This window comes from Amblyomma americanum, chromosome 4 (assembly GCF_052857255.1).
Source record: "Amblyomma americanum isolate KBUSLIRL-KWMA chromosome 4, ASM5285725v1, whole genome shotgun sequence".
NCBI classification, from domain to species: Eukaryota; Metazoa; Arthropoda; class Arachnida; order Ixodida; family Ixodidae; genus Amblyomma; species Amblyomma americanum.
In genome coordinates, this window is record NC_135500.1 from 173,690,724 (window position 1) to 173,708,527 (window position 17,804).

A 17,804-nucleotide genomic window follows, 5' to 3' on the forward strand; every position below is an offset into this window, starting at 1 on the left:
CACAGAAAGACATGACAGGACGGGCGCTGAAATGAATTCATTATACAGAAAATCTGTCCTCAATCAAATATGAGAACAGACAAAAGATGGTGTTCGCTGTGTTTTGTCATACCAATGTGCAATCAGGCAGATTATGCAAACAGGAAGCAAGCTGAATGAGTCTACAACAGCAACGCTAAGAGCAACTTCATTGACCACGGGCGTCGAGAGGACATCCTCATCACATTGAGCTACTTTTTAGACACGTTGGAAGGAGAGTCGCTCTAGGTTGTTCGCCATGTTAAGAAGATTAGAGGCCGAGGATTTCCTGCCCATGTATCTTGTGTCCTGTGAGAAGAAAACGCAAACGGGAGCCAATATAATGCCGATATACTCTGAGATATGCATTAAAGCACACCATAAATTACAGAGTATTCCTGTCATGATAACGAAAGACAGCTGGGAAGAACTAGGGCGAAAAATGCAACACATACGCCTGCTAATATATGAGTACTTATTCTGTGCATTTGTTGCACTTATTTCGCAGTTCGCAAAATAAAGACTCTTGTTAAAGGCAGTTAGCGCCTGGGCACTTCTTTCTACTGTCCTGCTTGGTTTCAGCATTTTTTTTTTGCAAAAGAATAATGGGGTTTCCAGCTGTATTTCTTTTTCAAAACATTAAAAAGAGAGAGAGAGAAGTGGTAGAGGAAAGACAGGGAGGTTAACCAGTGAAATGTTCCGGTTGGCTACCCTGCACTGGGGGAGAGGGATGAGGGGGGCATGAAAGAATAAGAAGAAGTAGAGAAATGCGGTCGGTAGCAAGCACGACAGGCAATGACCCAAGCACTGTAAGCCACAGGCCGCCGCAGCTGTAGCCTGCACACCTTGAGGGCTGCCGACTGCTGCGACCCGAGTGGAACAGATCGAGGGCCCTCCATCACAAGGCAGCGCAGACGTTTCAGTGTCAAGAAAGGCTGCTTGCCGTTGAGGCTGATAATGTTGATGACAACGTAAGCATCGGACTTCTCGGAAGGATGAGGCTGGAGGATGCGTTGTGCCAGCTATTGGACAGCTGCAAGCACTGGATTCAACAAATCCAGCATCTGCAGTGCATTCTGTGCAGCTGGTATGCGCATGCTGGAAAGCAGCACACGCATGGCATTCACGATTGGCTTTAGTATTGCAATCACTTGCTCGTCTGCGACCTGGTCCGGTTTCTCACCTACTACCCAACCAGCAGTAGGCTCAACACACTGGGTGCGCGGTGACTGTTCTATCATCGAGAGTGTGCAGTGCTTCGGGAGCAATGACCAAGTGACTTGCCGGTCCCGGTCTTGGACCGGAGTTGTGACTTGCGCTTGATTAGCAATGGGCTCGGTACTCTAAGTACACAGTACCTGCTTAGTCACTGCGGGTGTGTGTAGCTCAGGCAGGGATGGCCAAGGCCCGTCTGCGACAACCGTCTGTGCCTCGCCAGTTTTATTGCTCCCAATCCTTAAAGTAGTATGCGGAGGGGGAGGACCAGTTGCGGAAATTCTTGGACGATCCTTTCCAAAGCTTGCTACACTCTTAGAAGGTCTGTGACGAGTGCGACGACGTCGTCGCACCTTAGTGGCAGCTTCTCTGTGTGTGGAATTGTCCCTTGTCATTTGTTTCAGTATCGCCCTTTCCCTTTTCAGGCGAGGACAATCTTTTGGGGCAGCGTCATGGGGGCCGCTGCAATTGGCACACGTCAGGACTGTTTCCCGGCAATAATCGCCGCTGTGTGGCTGAGTACACCGTGGGCACACGATGGGGAAATTGCACACACTGCTCACGTCTCCTATCTTCATGCATTTCCGGCACTAGAGAGGCTTCGGGACGAAAGGCTAACTGCATGCCGAAAGTGCCAAACCTTCACGTACGTTGGAATGCAAGTCCCCTTGGAAGGTCAACTTGATGCACCTTGTCCTTCCAGGACACTGAGCTTGCAGTATGGCTACACCATCGGTAGCTGCTTGAATTAAAATGGGCAGATCAGAGTCGCGGATGGCTACGTCGACGTCGTAAATGACGCCTGCCGTAGTGTCACTGCCTAGAAGGACACGGGAACGAACTCAGATGCCGCCGAGCGTTCTGATGTTGCTCAAACTGTCAAGCGCGCTCCAGTCCATGACATCAACGGCGACGACATTCCTAAAACGATTCACCCTCACATCTTTAATCGCTCCCGGGACGCGGACCTCCAGGAACGCAGACGTGGCTTGCCTATTGATGTGGTTGAGATTGTCGGTGGGAGTCTTTGACACAAATAGGACAGTATGTGCCGATGATCCTCGCTCCGTAGTGATCGTGGACGTACTCGACGAGGACGAGTCCTCACCTTTGCGCAGTCTCCGTTTGGTCTTCTTTATTACGACTCTGACGAAGCCGTCGTCAGCCGAAGAGTCATCACTGGTGGCCGAGTGCACCATGGTGGCCTGGGTGCTTGCGTCATTCGGGAGGCCAAGACGTTTCTTCTGGGCAGCAGCGGCTGACCGACCGGACTGAATGAAGTTCAACAGCGTCCACTTCCATCACCGTCACCAAAAAGGAAAAAGTGGTTTCATTATAATGTCGTAAATCAGAAAAAAATGGAAGAGGCGAAGGGACGGCGTTCTGGTCTAGAGCCTTCAAAACATTAAGATTTAAGAATACTGAGTGGCCCGACAAAAACAATGGCAGTTTTACATGCACGTACTTTATACTATTATCTACTGAAAATAACGCTTCAGTTACTTTCCCCGAAAGCATATTCGTATTTACAGCGGTGCCCCACTAATACAACCCCTCTGATCGGGGCGCCTCAAATGATGGGCACCTTTCTCTGGGGAACAAGCTTTTCGATGGTGTCGACGCCTCGTTGATATGGAAACTGGCCTTTGGGACAGTGTACTTGGTGGAAATGAATTGAGCTCATTGCGGCCCATATGATTTTATTCAATATTTAATATGGAAGTCATGTGAACAAAACTTTGACAGCCGAAATGAGGCGCTATATGCCAGGTGCCCCAGCTAAATGTAAGCAAGCTTTTAAAAATGGCAGTGTCCTAACCCAGTGAAGCCAACTTAGGGCTTTTGAGTCTCGTGTGGCCTATAGCATGCAGTATATTTTCGTTCTGCAAAATTAATTAATTAATAATACTATTCGGCCAACATTACAAATACTCGCTTCAATAATGAAGCGTAAATTCGATCCTTGCATGCCGTCTTGAAAAAGAGCTGGCTTAAATGTTGGCACCGAGGTACCATTTCCGCCAATTTAGCTACCGGCCTTAAAAAAGCTACCACGTGACAGTGGCTCGCGCACATCTCTCGCCCAGTGCACACACAAAACCCCGTAAAGGGAGCGCTCGTGACAAGAGCACATCTTTTTTTTTGTGACGCGTCTTGGGATGCTAGAGCATCAGCGCTTTCACGAGGAGGCTTTTTGATTTTGCGAGTTATCTTCAGGCCTGCAAAAAAAAAAAAACTGCTTTGCGCAAATTGTACCTTGGTGCAAACACTTCAACCAGCTGTTTTTCAGAGTTATCTCTAACTTCTAAATTGACACTTTATTCATATGCCAATAATTAAAAGGTTAGAAAATAAATATTTAGTTGTTATTTTACTTTGAAGAGTGACAAAAGTACCGCAGACTATAGGCCACGCGACTGTCAAGAGCACTCGGTTGATTTTATTGGTCTAGCACTCGTTATAGTATTTAAAAGCTTGGTTACCTTTAACATGGGGCACCTTGTATATTATGTTGGCCATTGCTAGCGACCATAACGGCTGAAAAGTGGTACACGCGTGGTTGAAAAAAGTAATATTGAACATACGCTGGTCTCCAAGGTCTGGTGTAGTCGCTTGTCATCACCTGCATGCCATCAGCCGCAGTTCGTCGTGCCGCGTGGCTCTGCACGTCGCCTGTGCCCCTGGTGTTGGTGTTCCGGGCCTTGCGTTAATAGGTTTCGTCAAGGCCTCCCGTTTCCTTTGATTTCATTGGAATAACCACGGCCTTTCCCGCTTCCGTGTTCTAAGCAACTTGTAGAGATCCTGTCGACTGCGCCAGTAAGGATAAGGTTATTTCCTGTGTAGCCCACGTAGAACGCATTTAGGTCCCCTCGGCCGCAACAATAAAGATTCTTTGTACGTTCCTGTTCATGTATGACTGAGGCCGACATGTCTTATGGTCCACACAACAGGACTTTTGCACCATCGTCTGCCTGTGACATATCGAACATGGATTCCTCGGGTTAAGTGCCCTTCGATATCAGAGACATATGTTGTTGCAGCGGTTACTTAGAGTGTCCATACGCAGAATAGAAAGGGCGAAAAGAACTGACGTTTTTACTCCACTTATTTTCATTGCATTATGTAAAGGACTGAGAACGAAAATGAGAAAATGACTGCTCATTCTTGGCAGGTCCCAAAGTGAAGGGTATAGGACACCTTAGAGCCGAACTGCGAGCGGCAGTATCCTCCAAAATAGGCTATTCCAAGCTCTTGAGTTTTCAATATTTTTGTATCATCTAATGCAAATAAGTTGTATGTGAGCTATTATTTCTCCGCATCAGTTTTCTTCTGCCCTTAGCCACTTCTCCGGAAGATGCCACAATTACAAACGTGTCCGATTTTAAGGCGCAGTCAAAGCAAGCGGAAGAATCCTCTCGGTGTCTATCTCTGGCATGTGCACCTCTGGTGCGGAAATTCTGCCTGAGTCGCAAGGCACGTCGGCTTAAATCAGATCTGAAGGACATGAGGAACCTTTAATGAACCAGACAGCAGGATGTATACAAGCAACATAAAGCACACCAAACTAGCGTATATTTAACTGGCGCAGTGGACCGGATCGCAACAACGATCATAGAAGAAAAAGGCATGCAGCGGAGAAAGCTCAACACAGCAGCTGGCAAGGCGTGGCTATTCCTAGGAAGTTAGCGAAGGGAGCAGGCCTCGAGTAAATCTATAGAAAAACGAGGCTGAGAACGTCGGGCCGCCTATGTCCCTTTTGTGACCTGGACAACTTCCTCATTAGCAAGCAGCTGAACAAGAGAGTTTTCTGTTTTTACAAATAACGACCACCCGGCAGTAAGGTTCCTATACAGCTAAATTGTTGTAAATTATCAGCAAGTTCTTAAGTCCTCTCGATGCAAGACATCGGATGCGATGCCTTGATGCGTGAGAGCTCGTCGTGTGTGCGTGCGACTGCATTGTGCTGCAGTACTTATCTAAACAAAAGACCCGAATCGCCGCGTCTGCCCGAAGTCGGTGGTGGGAAACGGTATAGCCCGGGTGCAAGCACCACTGCCAGCATTCCAATAGAAAAGCTCGCATTATTTCCTCTCTGACAGCAATTCTGAACGTTCCCTTTTGTAAGAGACACTTAGTGACTGCGCCTTTCTTACTCTCGAACGTATTTCTCCCCTCCTCGCACATCAGTCCCGCACACATCCACGTGTGACAGGCGGGGGCATTCGAAACTGAACCGACTCCGGTCTGTATAAGGGACGAACGACTCAGATCCCGAGCATATATATTTAGCCGGCCCGACAATGGAAGGGGGGGGGGGGGGCATTGTCACGCGCTTTCCTTTCCCCCTTGAAGCCTCCTCCTTTCTCTCTCTCCGTTTCTCTACGCCCATCAAAGAACGCCGAGATGGGGGGGGGGGGGGGGGGGGGGGCATTACGGGAGCTCCCTCTCGGGCTCTGCCGCACGGCGGGTGTCAAGGCACCGCCGCAAAAGGAGGCCGACGCCTTTGCCGCCAGTATGTGTGTGTGCGCCCGATGCAGCCAGGGAGATTGGCGTGCCCAATGGCTCCTGAAACGGGCAGCTAGCCGCCTGCCTCCCAGTGCGCAGGAACTCTCGGCACCTTTTCGCCGTTTTTTTTTTTGTCACACTCAACATATCCAGCACCTCGCCAGAAAGAGCGGGAGAAAGGGAAGAAATTAAGGAGTCCCACCCGAATCGAAGCGGGATATGCATGACTCGCATGCGCAGCTGGTTTTTCAGATAGAAAGTATCCGCGGTCACGCCATCTGACAAGCAGCTGCCTATAAGAGTACGTGAGAGTGTGTTGAGCGGAAGCGCTGCGCTTTCTTTCGAACAATTGTAGATAACTTGACCAGAAGTCAAAGCAAGTGTGAAATGTTTCGTTGCGCTGGTGTTGTCGTCAGTACGGACGACATATTCGCAATTTTTTTCCACTCTATTGCGTGCTCATCCTGCACTCACTGCCGTACGCCGTCCGCGATAGGAATTACGTGCTTTTTCGCCTGTTGACGAGCAACATGCGCTCTCTCAATAACACTGTATCCGCAGCTGTAATGCCCAGAAATTCTGGATAACTGCATATTTTCAATGGGTGTTGTTAATCCATTGTTTTTTTTTTTTTTTCATATCGTAAGCCTGCACCATAACAATCAGCATATCCGTAGACACCTGCTCGGGACGCTTGTCGATTTCTGCTATTTATTGTCTAAAATGCACCCTATCGGTTTTTTATGGCAGTCTATACTTCGTGCGAGCGCAAGACAATTAAAGCTTTAAAAGCAAGCTATTGCTAGACGTCAGAATATTAGGCCATTCCCATCAGTGCAAGCCGCCGCAGTGGCTCAGAGGTTATGGGGCTCGAACAGACGCGTGGACGAATTGGCAGCGTTCGTCTTTGTGTTCTTCTCTCGTCAATGTCCTTTTTGCGCAGTCTACACTTATGCGGCTCGGCTGCTGACACGAAGGACGCGGGTTCGATCCCGGCTGTGTGCAGTGTGATGTCATTGCATGTTAAAGAACCCCAGGTGGCCGAAATTATCCGGAGCCCTCCACTACGGCGTCCCACACGAGCTGAGTCGATTCGGGACGTTAAACGCCATAAACCAACCAACCAAACCATTCCCATCGATATGTTCATGACAGTTTCTTGCACTATTTCACAACTGCCTCACAATTAAAAGTGATGTGGAAGAAGGTATGACTTGGTTGTCTTTCTGCCAGTACGAGTTTTTTTTTTTTTATGCGCTGTGGTGAGTACAAGCATCACGTCACACGATCGCACCCACAGACACGTGGCTTGGTCAGTAAAGCACCCCTGTCAGAGTCGTGAAGTCAAAGTTTCAAGTCTCACTCTCACTGGCGGAGCGTGGTTTTATTTTTTTTTATATTACATTGATGATTGGCGGCACTCCGTGATTCAAGGGGCAGATCAATAAAAAATCAAATACGAAACAAACACAAGCAATTGCTAAAAGGAGTTCTGCGTTCTCTCACCAAAACTGTTCTATGAAGACTGTTAACTCTTGAAAAGTTCAGTTGGAGAGAAATGAGAGTCTTATGTAGCAGACGCAATTTTCACAGCCGATGCACGTCTGCTTTCTTCTGGTATTTCAGCGACATTTGGAGCTTACACATGTTCATCAATTGGCAATGACTGTGTAATCTCTCGCACGCCGAATTGCCCATTCAAATGTTTACGGTAGAATTTTTGTTACGTTTAGTGATCGGTAACATCTCTTATGAAACCATGCTTATCAGGCACAAAATCTGGCAATTAATACGTTCTGTCAGGCTGCACTTTGAGCTCAGGATAGTCTTCGGCTAAATGAACATTGTTCCCATTTGATCCTTGACGCCCATCTCTGCCCCCTGCCTGTCAGGTCCGCCCGCTCGTTCATTTATGACAGCAGGCCTCGACCACCACGTCGTCGTGGCCAACGCCTTCGCTCTTCTGACATCATTACCTCCTCTGACCAATTCCGAACTTCCAATAGCTCAAACTTTTCCAGCAACTCTTTGGCGGAAATTTCTTTTCTTCCGGGGGCAGATCATTTACTAGACATGGTTTGGTCGAGATTATAATGACAGTGTGGGAAAACTGCATTTTACACTTTCTTCTCGTTCCCTGCCATTCTGTTTTGTTGCTTAATATCTAATACCTGAAATGTTTAAATTTCGACCTTTACATGCAGAAAAAGAGCAGCGAGGTTTTAGAGAACGTAATGGGGGTAACGATAATCTGGGGTAGGTTAAAACGGGAATGTGGAAGGGAAAGGAAAATGCAATACGATAACCTTATGTTCTGTTAACGAACTGCAAGGAAATAAAAACGAAGCTGGGATGTGGAGAGGGATGGGGCAGAGAGTTCTGTGGTAAAATGTGATGGGATACGGTAATAAGGCCAGGCTAGCGCTGTGCAAGTCTAATCGTAAATCTATGGACAAAATGTTTATCCAGAAGTCGACGTAACCCAAATAATCAGAATAAATTTCTATCACCCTGCATTCGCCATGCAAGCGTTCGAAGACTTGTAAATCATCAAGTTTTCCACGAAGGATGACACGGAGCACTTTTCAGTGCCGAATTTATTTTTATCTAAAGAAATGGAGGGCCGGTGTTTACATAGGCTCGAATACAGAGATAGTACTGAACGAAAGGTGCAAAGGTCTTCTTTCCGAACAGACCGCTCTGCTGCGACGACAGTTACCCAGTGAGGAAATCACTGATGAGAGCGCGCAGCACTCGCGCATCCGGTCGCGGTAGTTTCCGCGATTCGCCATTAACGACACAACCTTCACCCCTGGCGTGTGCGGCGCTCTCACGTGGGCGCTCCACTTCGATCTCCCGGAAGAAAAAGAGCGAGCTCTTCCTCACCCCGTGCCGAAACCAAAACAAACCCTTTTGCCTCCCGGCGAGCGCGCACTCTCGCTTAAAGAACGAGCGTGCCTCCTCCCGCGAGCGCCATCTCTCGGAGCGCGCGGCGTTCTCGGCTGCGGTGGCCTGGGGCACGGCATCAGCCCCGCCCGCCCTGGGCCCTGCCCACCGGACCGGCCCGCTCCGAGATGCCGGCGCCGGGCCACACCGTCATTGGCTCGTGCGCCCTCGCTCCCCGTGTCCGGACACGGGCTGTCCGGATAAACGGGAGAGAGGGAAGAACGCAGATTGAGGGAGAGGGATCAAGAAGAGAGGGGAAGGGGGTCGCCGCTTTCCTCCCCCCCCGTTCTCGAAGAGCGCCTCGCTGCGGCGGCCGCTGGCGGCGAAGTCCGCGCGGACCACGGACGGCAACGAAACACGTTCGCGACGGGAACGACGCAGCAGCAGCAGCAGCAGCAAGCAGCGGCCGGGCCCTGAGCAGGTTGCGCGCGGCACGAGGAGGCCAATGGACGCCGGCTCGCTGGGCAGCTGCAGCAGCGGAGGCGGCACGCCGTCGCCGCCGACGCTCACGTTCGGCTCGCCGGCGGCCGCACACTCGCCGTCGGCCCGCGGAGGCTCCAGCCCAAAGTCGGGCCTGGGCTCGCTGACGCCGACGCGCTCGACGCCCGAGAGCCCGCTGGGCGCCGCGTTGCCACCGCCCCCGCCGCCGCACAAGCAGCCCCCCGGCTACGGGGTTCTGCATGCGCTCAACGGCCGCGCGCTCTACGCCGGCATGCGACCGCCGCCGTCCCCTCCCGGCATCCCGTCGGACGCGTCGGCCACCGACTGCCACCTGATCGACTACCGCGGCGCCAAGGTGGCCGCGTTCCTGGTGAACGGCGACTACCTGCTGTGCCTGCCGCAGGCCTTCGAGCTCTTCCTCAAGCACCTGGTGGGCGGACTGCACACGGTGTACACCAAGCTCAAGAGGCTCGACATCACGCCTATCGTGTGCAACGTGGAGCAGGTTCGAATTCTGCGTGGACTGGGCGCCATCCAGCCCGGCGTGAACCGGTGCAAGCTGCTCTCGTGCAAGGACTTCGACGCCCTCTACAAGGACTGCACCACTGCCAGGTCAGCGTGTGCCTTTGCTCGTATCTCTGTGTGTGGATGCATGCACGAAAGTCTCAATCGCCGTGTGTGGCGCGCCGCAGCGCCATGCCCATAGAGAGGGTGACAACACGTGGGTGGTGCCACTGAGCAAAGCGTCGCAGCGCGATTCGCATACGCGCTATCGATCGTCATCAGGTGCTTGCATGAATGTGACGTCCACTATTGCACTGAGAGGACTAGCGAGTGCAGCAGGCTTCCGCCGATGAGAACTGATGAGCAACAAATTAAGGGTCCTGTGGTTTCCCGTTCAAAAAGCACATATCAGCTTTAACCCCATCGACAACCCACGTGCAAGGCGCATGGTACTGCGGTCGTATAATGCTTCGTGTGGCATGAATTTGCCATTTTGCAGTGTGCCAGTTGGCCCCATAGCTTCAGTTTAGTATTCGCGCAGCTGGTTCCCTTTGATCACCATGACAACCACGTCACAACACTCAACAGATGTATGCAAGCGCACCGATACCATTGGGCTGTCAAACAGTTCCTTTAAATGTTTGAAGAATCTGTTGATAATGCCGGTTACTAGTAGAGGGTCGGGGTTCGCTGCGTACCTTCCAGACTTGCAAGTGACAGAACTATGATCTATTGCTTTAAAGTGCATAAGGTCACTCTGAGCGCTGCTTGAAGAAGAGCACTATAAGGGGTTATGGTGTTCAGCGGCATTGAAATGGAACTTATAGAAGAGTGCCCTTTCTTGCTATGGCACCGCCGCCACTCTCCAGATTGCCTATCATGTGTGGCTTATACACTATTAGCATTTTCATTAGGCTCATATTAACTGCTTTGATTTAAGTCTGCTCAGTAGATAACTGCACGACGCAAGGTCACAGGACAGATCAGCATTAAAACTGCATCGCCTCAGTTAGACATTACACAAAAGTGGCGCCATTATGATTTTGCAAGGATTAAGCCTTAAGCTGCAATAAGCTTTGGTTAAAGGGACGAATGAAGTCAGGGACGGGTTCACCACATTAAAATGTTGGCAGAAATGGCGACCGTAAATACATCAAGCAAAAAAAAAAGGCTTGAAAAGGGTTACAAGATCCGCCTTGCAAACAGCACCATTGATGCGCTTGTCAATGAATCACTGCCACCCATAACGCTATGCCTATTTGAATTTGTTATGCTTATTGGATTATAGGATCTTGTTTTGTTTTTCCGACAGTTTCTTAGATGCGAATAAAACGAAATTGGGTAAACTCTTCCCCATGATGACAATTAGAATCATTGAATTGATATCTTTAGCTGTAAATACTGCTTACATTAATTCATTCGTCCTCCCTTTTCTCATATCACGCTGCACAAAATACAGAATGGTATATCCGCTCAATGAACTATATATCACAACAAAGTAGTGGGCATGCCGTTCAGGAAGTTTGGAATTTGACTTTACATCAATTATGTTCACTGCAGTTTGCCCTTTGCATTTTCTCAGTGCAAGGTGCAGAAGCACGATGGTCTATCTCAGTGTTTTAACTATATAAGCTGTCTTACCTGTCGACTAAGGGTTCCCCTATAGAAAGCAGGCCACTTGCATAACCGGCAACACATACTCGTTCACAGTGCACTGCTCGCGCGCGGAGACCGGGAAGGCGTATAGAATTCGCTGCGTTCGACGTACCAAGAGTGAAGCGAGATGTTTGACTGGTGGGTCAACGCCATTCCAGGTATTCGTACCTAAAACGCATCTGGGATGTACAGACACCGCTGAATTTCAGCAATGTGAACAGCAACTCATCAAAAGCGCCGAAAACAAGAAATGCAAAGCATGGCTGATGTTAGAAACGGCATGCAGTGGTTTCTCGATCATTCAAACTAGAAAGGCGACCGGAAATTTATTGGTACAATGTGGAGTTCGCATTAGCAAGGTGCCTTTTTGATGCGCTTCATGCTCGTGGGACCAAAGCGGCTGTTCTAGTAAATCGGACGTTCGAATTAACGATCGACTGTTTATTGTTTGCAGTTTATAACTGTATTGCCTGTAGCGCTTGACTGTTTGTTTTCTGACGGCAAAAATTATTTTTAGACACTTCCTAATGCTCCGGAAAAGCTTTAGCTGGGGCTTATTGAATTGAATGCATCCAGAATAAAAACATTCTATAGTTTAGGAGCTCTTCCTTCCGAAGCAGTGTATAACAGCATTGCATCGCTATTATGAACGTTCGTGAGCTCTCAGTCGCTTGAATCATTCTCGTTAAAGATCCCCATGCGGTCTAAATTTCCGGAGCCCTTCACTACGGCATCCCTCATAGCCTGAGTCGCTTTGGGACGTTAAACCCCCATAAACCACAAACCATTATCGTTTTCTACACACTACTTTATTTTCTAATTTTGCGCGATTTCATTGCACAGTACCTTACAATTTTTGCATATTTCCAATCTTGATTTGTGCAATGTTTGCCCTAAGCGTAGATCAGCAACTTCATTAGTGCGCGTATCAAAAGCTAGCAAGCAATGAATGTTTTGGCTCATCAGAGTTGTCTTCGTCATTAAGGCCATGTTATCTCTTCGTTACGTTGGCTGCTGGTAATATATTTTTACCCTGTTTGTGCCGCTTTGGGCAGCTGCGGGGTTAAGTTATAGGAGTTCAGCTGGCGAAAAAAAAAATGGCAGTGGCTTAGGTCGGCTATGCCAGGATATACGTAGCGAAAGCTGAGGCATAGCTTGATTAGCCTTGGTTAATCTTGATTGAAAGTCCAGGTTAGTCTGGTTGTCTGGCTAGTTGCTGTCACGTGGTTCGTCACTTGACCAGTCACGTGGTTGGTCACGTGGTGCGGTGCGAGCACGGCGAAACTGTGAGTCCGTGGCCATTGTAGCTTTCGCTACTAAATTAAGGTTCTAGGTTTTGTGCGGTTTAACTACACAAGGTGACTTAGGCTACGGGGGACGCAGTATTGGAGGGCTCTGTTAAATTTCGAGGACTTGGGGCTCTGTAACGGGCACTGATATCACACAGCACATGTACCTCTAGCATTTCGCCTCCATCGAAATTGAACCGCCACGGCCGTAATTGATTCCGCCTCTTCCGGGCCAGCAGCCGAGCACCATAACCACTGAGCCACCGCGGCGGCTTGAAGATTACGTCCTGGGTTCGACACCTGATCTCGCTGGCCATATTTATGACGTCTATAGGCGAAATATAAAATTCATCGTGTGCCGTGATCTCGATGTTATCAAGACGTTCCCAACACTCTTTCAGAGCGAGTAAGCAGTCAAGCTGTCTTTGACAATTTTTAGGGGATGCTGTTAGTTCTTAGCATGCACAAGATATGGTTTATGGTTGTTTAACGTCCCAAACCGACTCAGGCTATGAGGGGCGCCGTAGTGAAGGGCTTCAGAAATTTCGACCACCTGGGGTTCTTTAACGTGCACTGACATCGCACAGTACACGGGCCTCTAGAATTTTGCCTCCATCGAAATTCGACCGCCATAGCCGGGATCGAACCCGCGTCCTTCGGGCCAGCAGCCGAGCAACATAACCACTGAGCCACCGCGGTGGCTTGCATGCACACGGTAATACAAACATTTGAAGCATCGTCTAAAACCCTTTATATTAGCCTGCAAAATGGTTTGCACATGACATTTTGCTGTACAAAGAATTTCTTTGAATGATGGATAAATACATGGATTTGTGCACACAGACACACGCACACACAAAAATGAGAAGACGACATCGACTAGAGCATGAAGGTATATGAAAGAACTGTGTTAAGAAATCTGGCGAAGGGCCTGTACACAAAAATGTTTTCGAGCAATTAAACCTATGACTCAACACGTTTTTAAATAAAGAGAATTATTTTTCTAGAATTTTGCTGGCACATTATCGGGTATACGTTTCTTACGTTTTGCGCAAATTTTCCTCTTGCATTCGCTCTTTTCGTTGATACATAACCGCCTTGATCGCAAATCATTCATTGGTGTTGCCGTGCATGTGCATCTCATTTCTCACTTTCTCGAACAATGCAGTCTCCTTCTGGCAATTAAATTTGGACGCCATTTTGGAAATTTGGGGAATTCGATCAGTGGGCATCATAAAACGTTTCTTTATTTATTCCGAAACTCGCGTCCCAAACTGCACGCCGCGTCATCCTTCGGTGACACTCTGCAATCTCACCTCACCCAACTGGGCGATTTGCTCAGCCAGGCGCGCGTTCACTGATAAGCGGAGGCCACCTCCGCGCAGGATTCCTTTTTTGAATCCTGCACGCGCACTTCACTTTGGACGGCGTCCGAAGAATTAGAGCGGCTCGCACACGAGCCACTGCGCTGGCGTGCTCCGGCACAGAGCGTGGATATCTCTGAACTCGCGAGTCTCCCTACATGTGTGCGGGAAACAGCAAGGCTGCAGGCGCGGAGAAGCTCTTCGCGCGAGAGTGTGCGTATATGTACGTGTGCATGCTCGGCACAGCTTCCCGCAGGGTGGGAGGGTAGTGCATACTTCGTTGTCGGATTAGTTAAGCTTCGTTACGGGTCCGTCGGCGGTGTAATTAATGGAGTTGGCGATTGCTAGTCGTCCTCACACACCCGCGCACAAACTGCGCGCGCGTATACACAAACACGGGCGGCTCAACAGTGCCGCTCCACCCGTCCCCAAGGCAGCCGTAGAACTAAGCACACTGCAGTTGGGTTTCTTGCTTCGGGTGTCACTTCGGGTGTGCCTCGAGTGAGCTGGTGGAAAAGGTTTTAGCGCGAACCGTCGCGGGCGAGACAAACTGCGTCGTCCTCGGAGCGCAGCCGAGCTAGAGGAGCTGCGGCGGGTGCAGCGGTCCATGAGGGCAGATTCGAGATTAGCAGCGATCCATTGTGGTGCTCTTTGCGCGGCTTTCTCTGCAGCTCCGTTCGTTATTGCTTCAGCGCGAGGAACGCTCGCGCGCGCCCAAGGGGGGTGTGTAGAACAGTAGGCCTCTACGCCGGTGCTCCGAGGAGGGGTTTTGATCGCCCCGTGTTCGCGCCGCTGGACGCTTATCGGATTAGCGGACGACGTCGCTGTCGGTAATGAGGAAGATGGGTTTCCGCGCGCTGCGTTTAAGGGCCCGGGCGCGATCGCCGCAACGCTTTTGAGCGCGCACCATTCCTAGTGTGAATTGCTGCAGCCGGGTGTGCGTGGGCTTTATCTTTCGCTGTAGAGGCAGCAGGGGAAGAGGAGGGGGGAGAGAGGTGGTACTTTGAGCGCATCGAAAATTATCGCGACTGCTGTAATGAGCTTCTTTCTGCATTCATGGTTCATCGCCCGCGTGAGGAAGGAGGTGCTGTTTTGTGTGTGCATGGAATCGAGCTTTATAATGCGTGCTCACGAAGGAAATAAGAAGAAATGCAAGGTTAGTTGCTTGCATCACACTCCGATGTTAAATTCAACTCCTGCAGCTGCTTATTTGCCGAAATGCTTATGTGACTTGAGATATTAGGTTGTGCTCTGTACTAGTGCAAACTTATATTGTGCGAGGGTAGTTCGTTCTTCGTATGTAAAAACTGCGCTTCGTTCATAGACAGCCATTCGCGTGTGTCAGGGAACCCAAAATTTTCGCTCATAGCACTGGTGCTCAGCATCTAATTAGATTGGAACGAACATGTTCTTGTATGTGGTGTGCATTTGATTCAGTGTTTGGCAACAAATCCCAAATTATGAAAGGACATAAACAGGCCTATATTTCAATCTGTATTTGGATGTTTGCAATAACAATGTGAGCGAAATGTTTGGGATTTCGATCATGCCTGACTACGTGTGTGCATGTATTCCTTTGGAGTAAATAATATCGTGGCTCGATTGTCACGCTGCCTGCCAATCTAAGACAACAGTCAAGGTGCTTGGTTTCTAAGATAACTGAATTGGCTGCATTGTGAGTCAGATCAGAGATGATTCAAAGAAACTAAGAAAAAAAAGCACGCAAATGTCCCTTATGAACTTCGCACTGTTTATCAAGGCCAAGACCGTTATACTTAGTGGCACGTACTGACAGCGACTCTTTATTTTTTGTTCTGTTTATAGTCCCACAATTATTTTTGTTCATCGAGGCCTGGATCAGAAGCATAAGGATTTCCCAAACAAACTCCGCCTTTAACAGAAACTAAGTGCGTCGCATGGCTACGTCTCCAATGTCATTGAGACAAGCGAAGTGGTTTAAAGCTTGAAGGGCTTCATTACAGCGCTTCTGATGTGGACACCGCGCGTTCGTCTGCTAATTAGATTGGAACCGCCGTGCTTGATTGTCGATCCTCCCTGACAAGAGACGACACACGAATGCACCTTCGTGGATATGGGCGCTGGCATGCCATATCGACACGCTTTTGGAACGGTGCCATTTCATTAACTGCGCCACTACCTCTGCCTGAATGCTCGAAAGCAGGCATCTCTCTTACTTATAAGGCCGTCGAGTCGCTTTGTCAACATTCGTTCACCGCGGTTTCGACAGCGGTGGCTGCGTCAACCTTGCGTACAGGCATTGTGTCACAGCGCGAAGACAAGGTTGCTCCGTGGGAAGCTTTCTCTCGCTCATATGTTTGCGCCCTCACTGGATGTCCTGTTCGTGCGCGAGAGATGCCGAGAGGGAGAGATGCAATTATAGGCACAGCTATAAAGCGATTCCAGCGGCTCGAGTAAGTAAGTGGGCGCATGCCGACTGGGCAGCTGGGTGTATACGCCGCGCTGTGTAATTCAGCTGGCAGCGCATGTCACCGCTGCAGCCCGCGGTTTCGCGGTTGTGTCGGGTAAGAGGCGGGCAGCGATCAGCGTCGACGAGGTCCGCTGGCTGGCGTCTGTGCGGTGTAGCTGTCAGCATTGACGCGCCCTTCCGGCCGCCGCCTGACGTCGACGGAACGCCGACGCAAAATACTACGTGCGCGTCACGTCGCGTGCTCGCTGTTTCTCCAAGATCTGCGTGACGCCACGTTTAGTGGAATTTAGTTGAGATCAACGGCTTTTTGATGGGTGACGTGAGTGCGTGCCTTCTCGTCCACGTGCCAACGCCTCGTTGAGTGGTTTATTACGTTAGTTTTAAGCTGATGTTTTGTCGTATTGCTTCCTAACTGCGTTAACTAACTGTCCACGTCATACCATGAAAGGAAACAAAGCAGTTTCGACACGCGCAACTTGAAGTTGCGATCGCTGTACTGTCACTTCGCTTATGTATATGCGCTTCGAACGCAATTACATCATATTATGCCGCTTTAATGCATGGATGCCGGACAGGCTTGCAGGTCGCATCCACGCGCTCATAATAATGTAGCCTCCGCCTCTGCATATCGAAGGCACAACTGAACATTAAAACGCAGGCATCTATAAGCGCCTTTCCTTGTGTTGTCATCCTGCGCTTGAAGCCCCACGCTGCATACGTGTATACGAGAGGTCGCTTTGCGCGTCGTGACCATAAACAAACCGCAGGAGTCGAGCTACCCAAATGGCTGTACACACCACCGTTCCCCATCGATCACACATTTCCTTCCCTGTGGTTCACATTATGCACCACTAATGCACGCGTGGCCCGCGATATAGCGCGTATACCGGGCTTGCAGGTGGAGGTTCGTTACGAGCGGAGCACCATCCGTATACAGTCCTTAGCGCGCCCATTCCCGCGCACATGTCTGTGTGGCGTGTCTACGACGCTCGTGAACGTGTGTGCGTTTGCTTGAGGGAGAGAGGGAGAGGGGGGGGGGGCTTTGACTGCATGCGTCGTAAAGAAGAGAGGAGGAGGGGACAGAGAAGGACCATGCAGAAAGGTGAACACGACTTTGACCCCTCCGCCGACCTCTGCTCACAAGACAGCCAGGTCAGGCTCGCGTAGCAATGAAACACACGACGACGAAGGGTGGGAAGAAAGAAGAAGAAACGACCTTCCCAGCAGTCCCTTCTGCGGTCGCGCTGGAAGGGGCAGCACGCATATTGCCGGGGTTGAACCAGTCAGCTACAGCGTCTGTAATGTGCATGGAGTAAAGGCGTCCGGTTCACGCGGGCTTTGGAATGGTATGCACACACGTGTCCAAGAAGAGCGTTTGCGATCTTCGAGAGCACCGCGAGGGGAACGTCGCAGGCA

The 17,804-nt window shown here is 49.9% G+C and overlaps 1 protein-coding gene across 6 annotated transcripts in view; it reads left to right on the forward strand.

The window, feature by feature from the left end:
- Positions 1-9,000: 9,000 nt before the first annotated feature.
- LOC144128672 (dachshund homolog 1-like) overlaps positions 9,001-17,804 on the forward strand; it is a 222,953-nt gene continuing 214,149 nt past the window's right edge. For 4 of the 6 annotated variants that reach the window (XM_077662260.1, XM_077662263.1, XM_077662264.1 and 1 more), the window contains exon 1: positions 9,003-9,738. In XM_077662260.1, the coding sequence (XP_077518386.1) occupies positions 9,131-9,738 (608 nt within the window). In that variant the 5' untranslated portion in view covers positions 9,003-9,130. Of the gene's footprint in view, positions 9,739-17,804 lie in introns of all 6 variants that reach the window. The other 2 variants (XM_077662261.1, XM_077662259.1) reach the window with 2 other exon arrangements.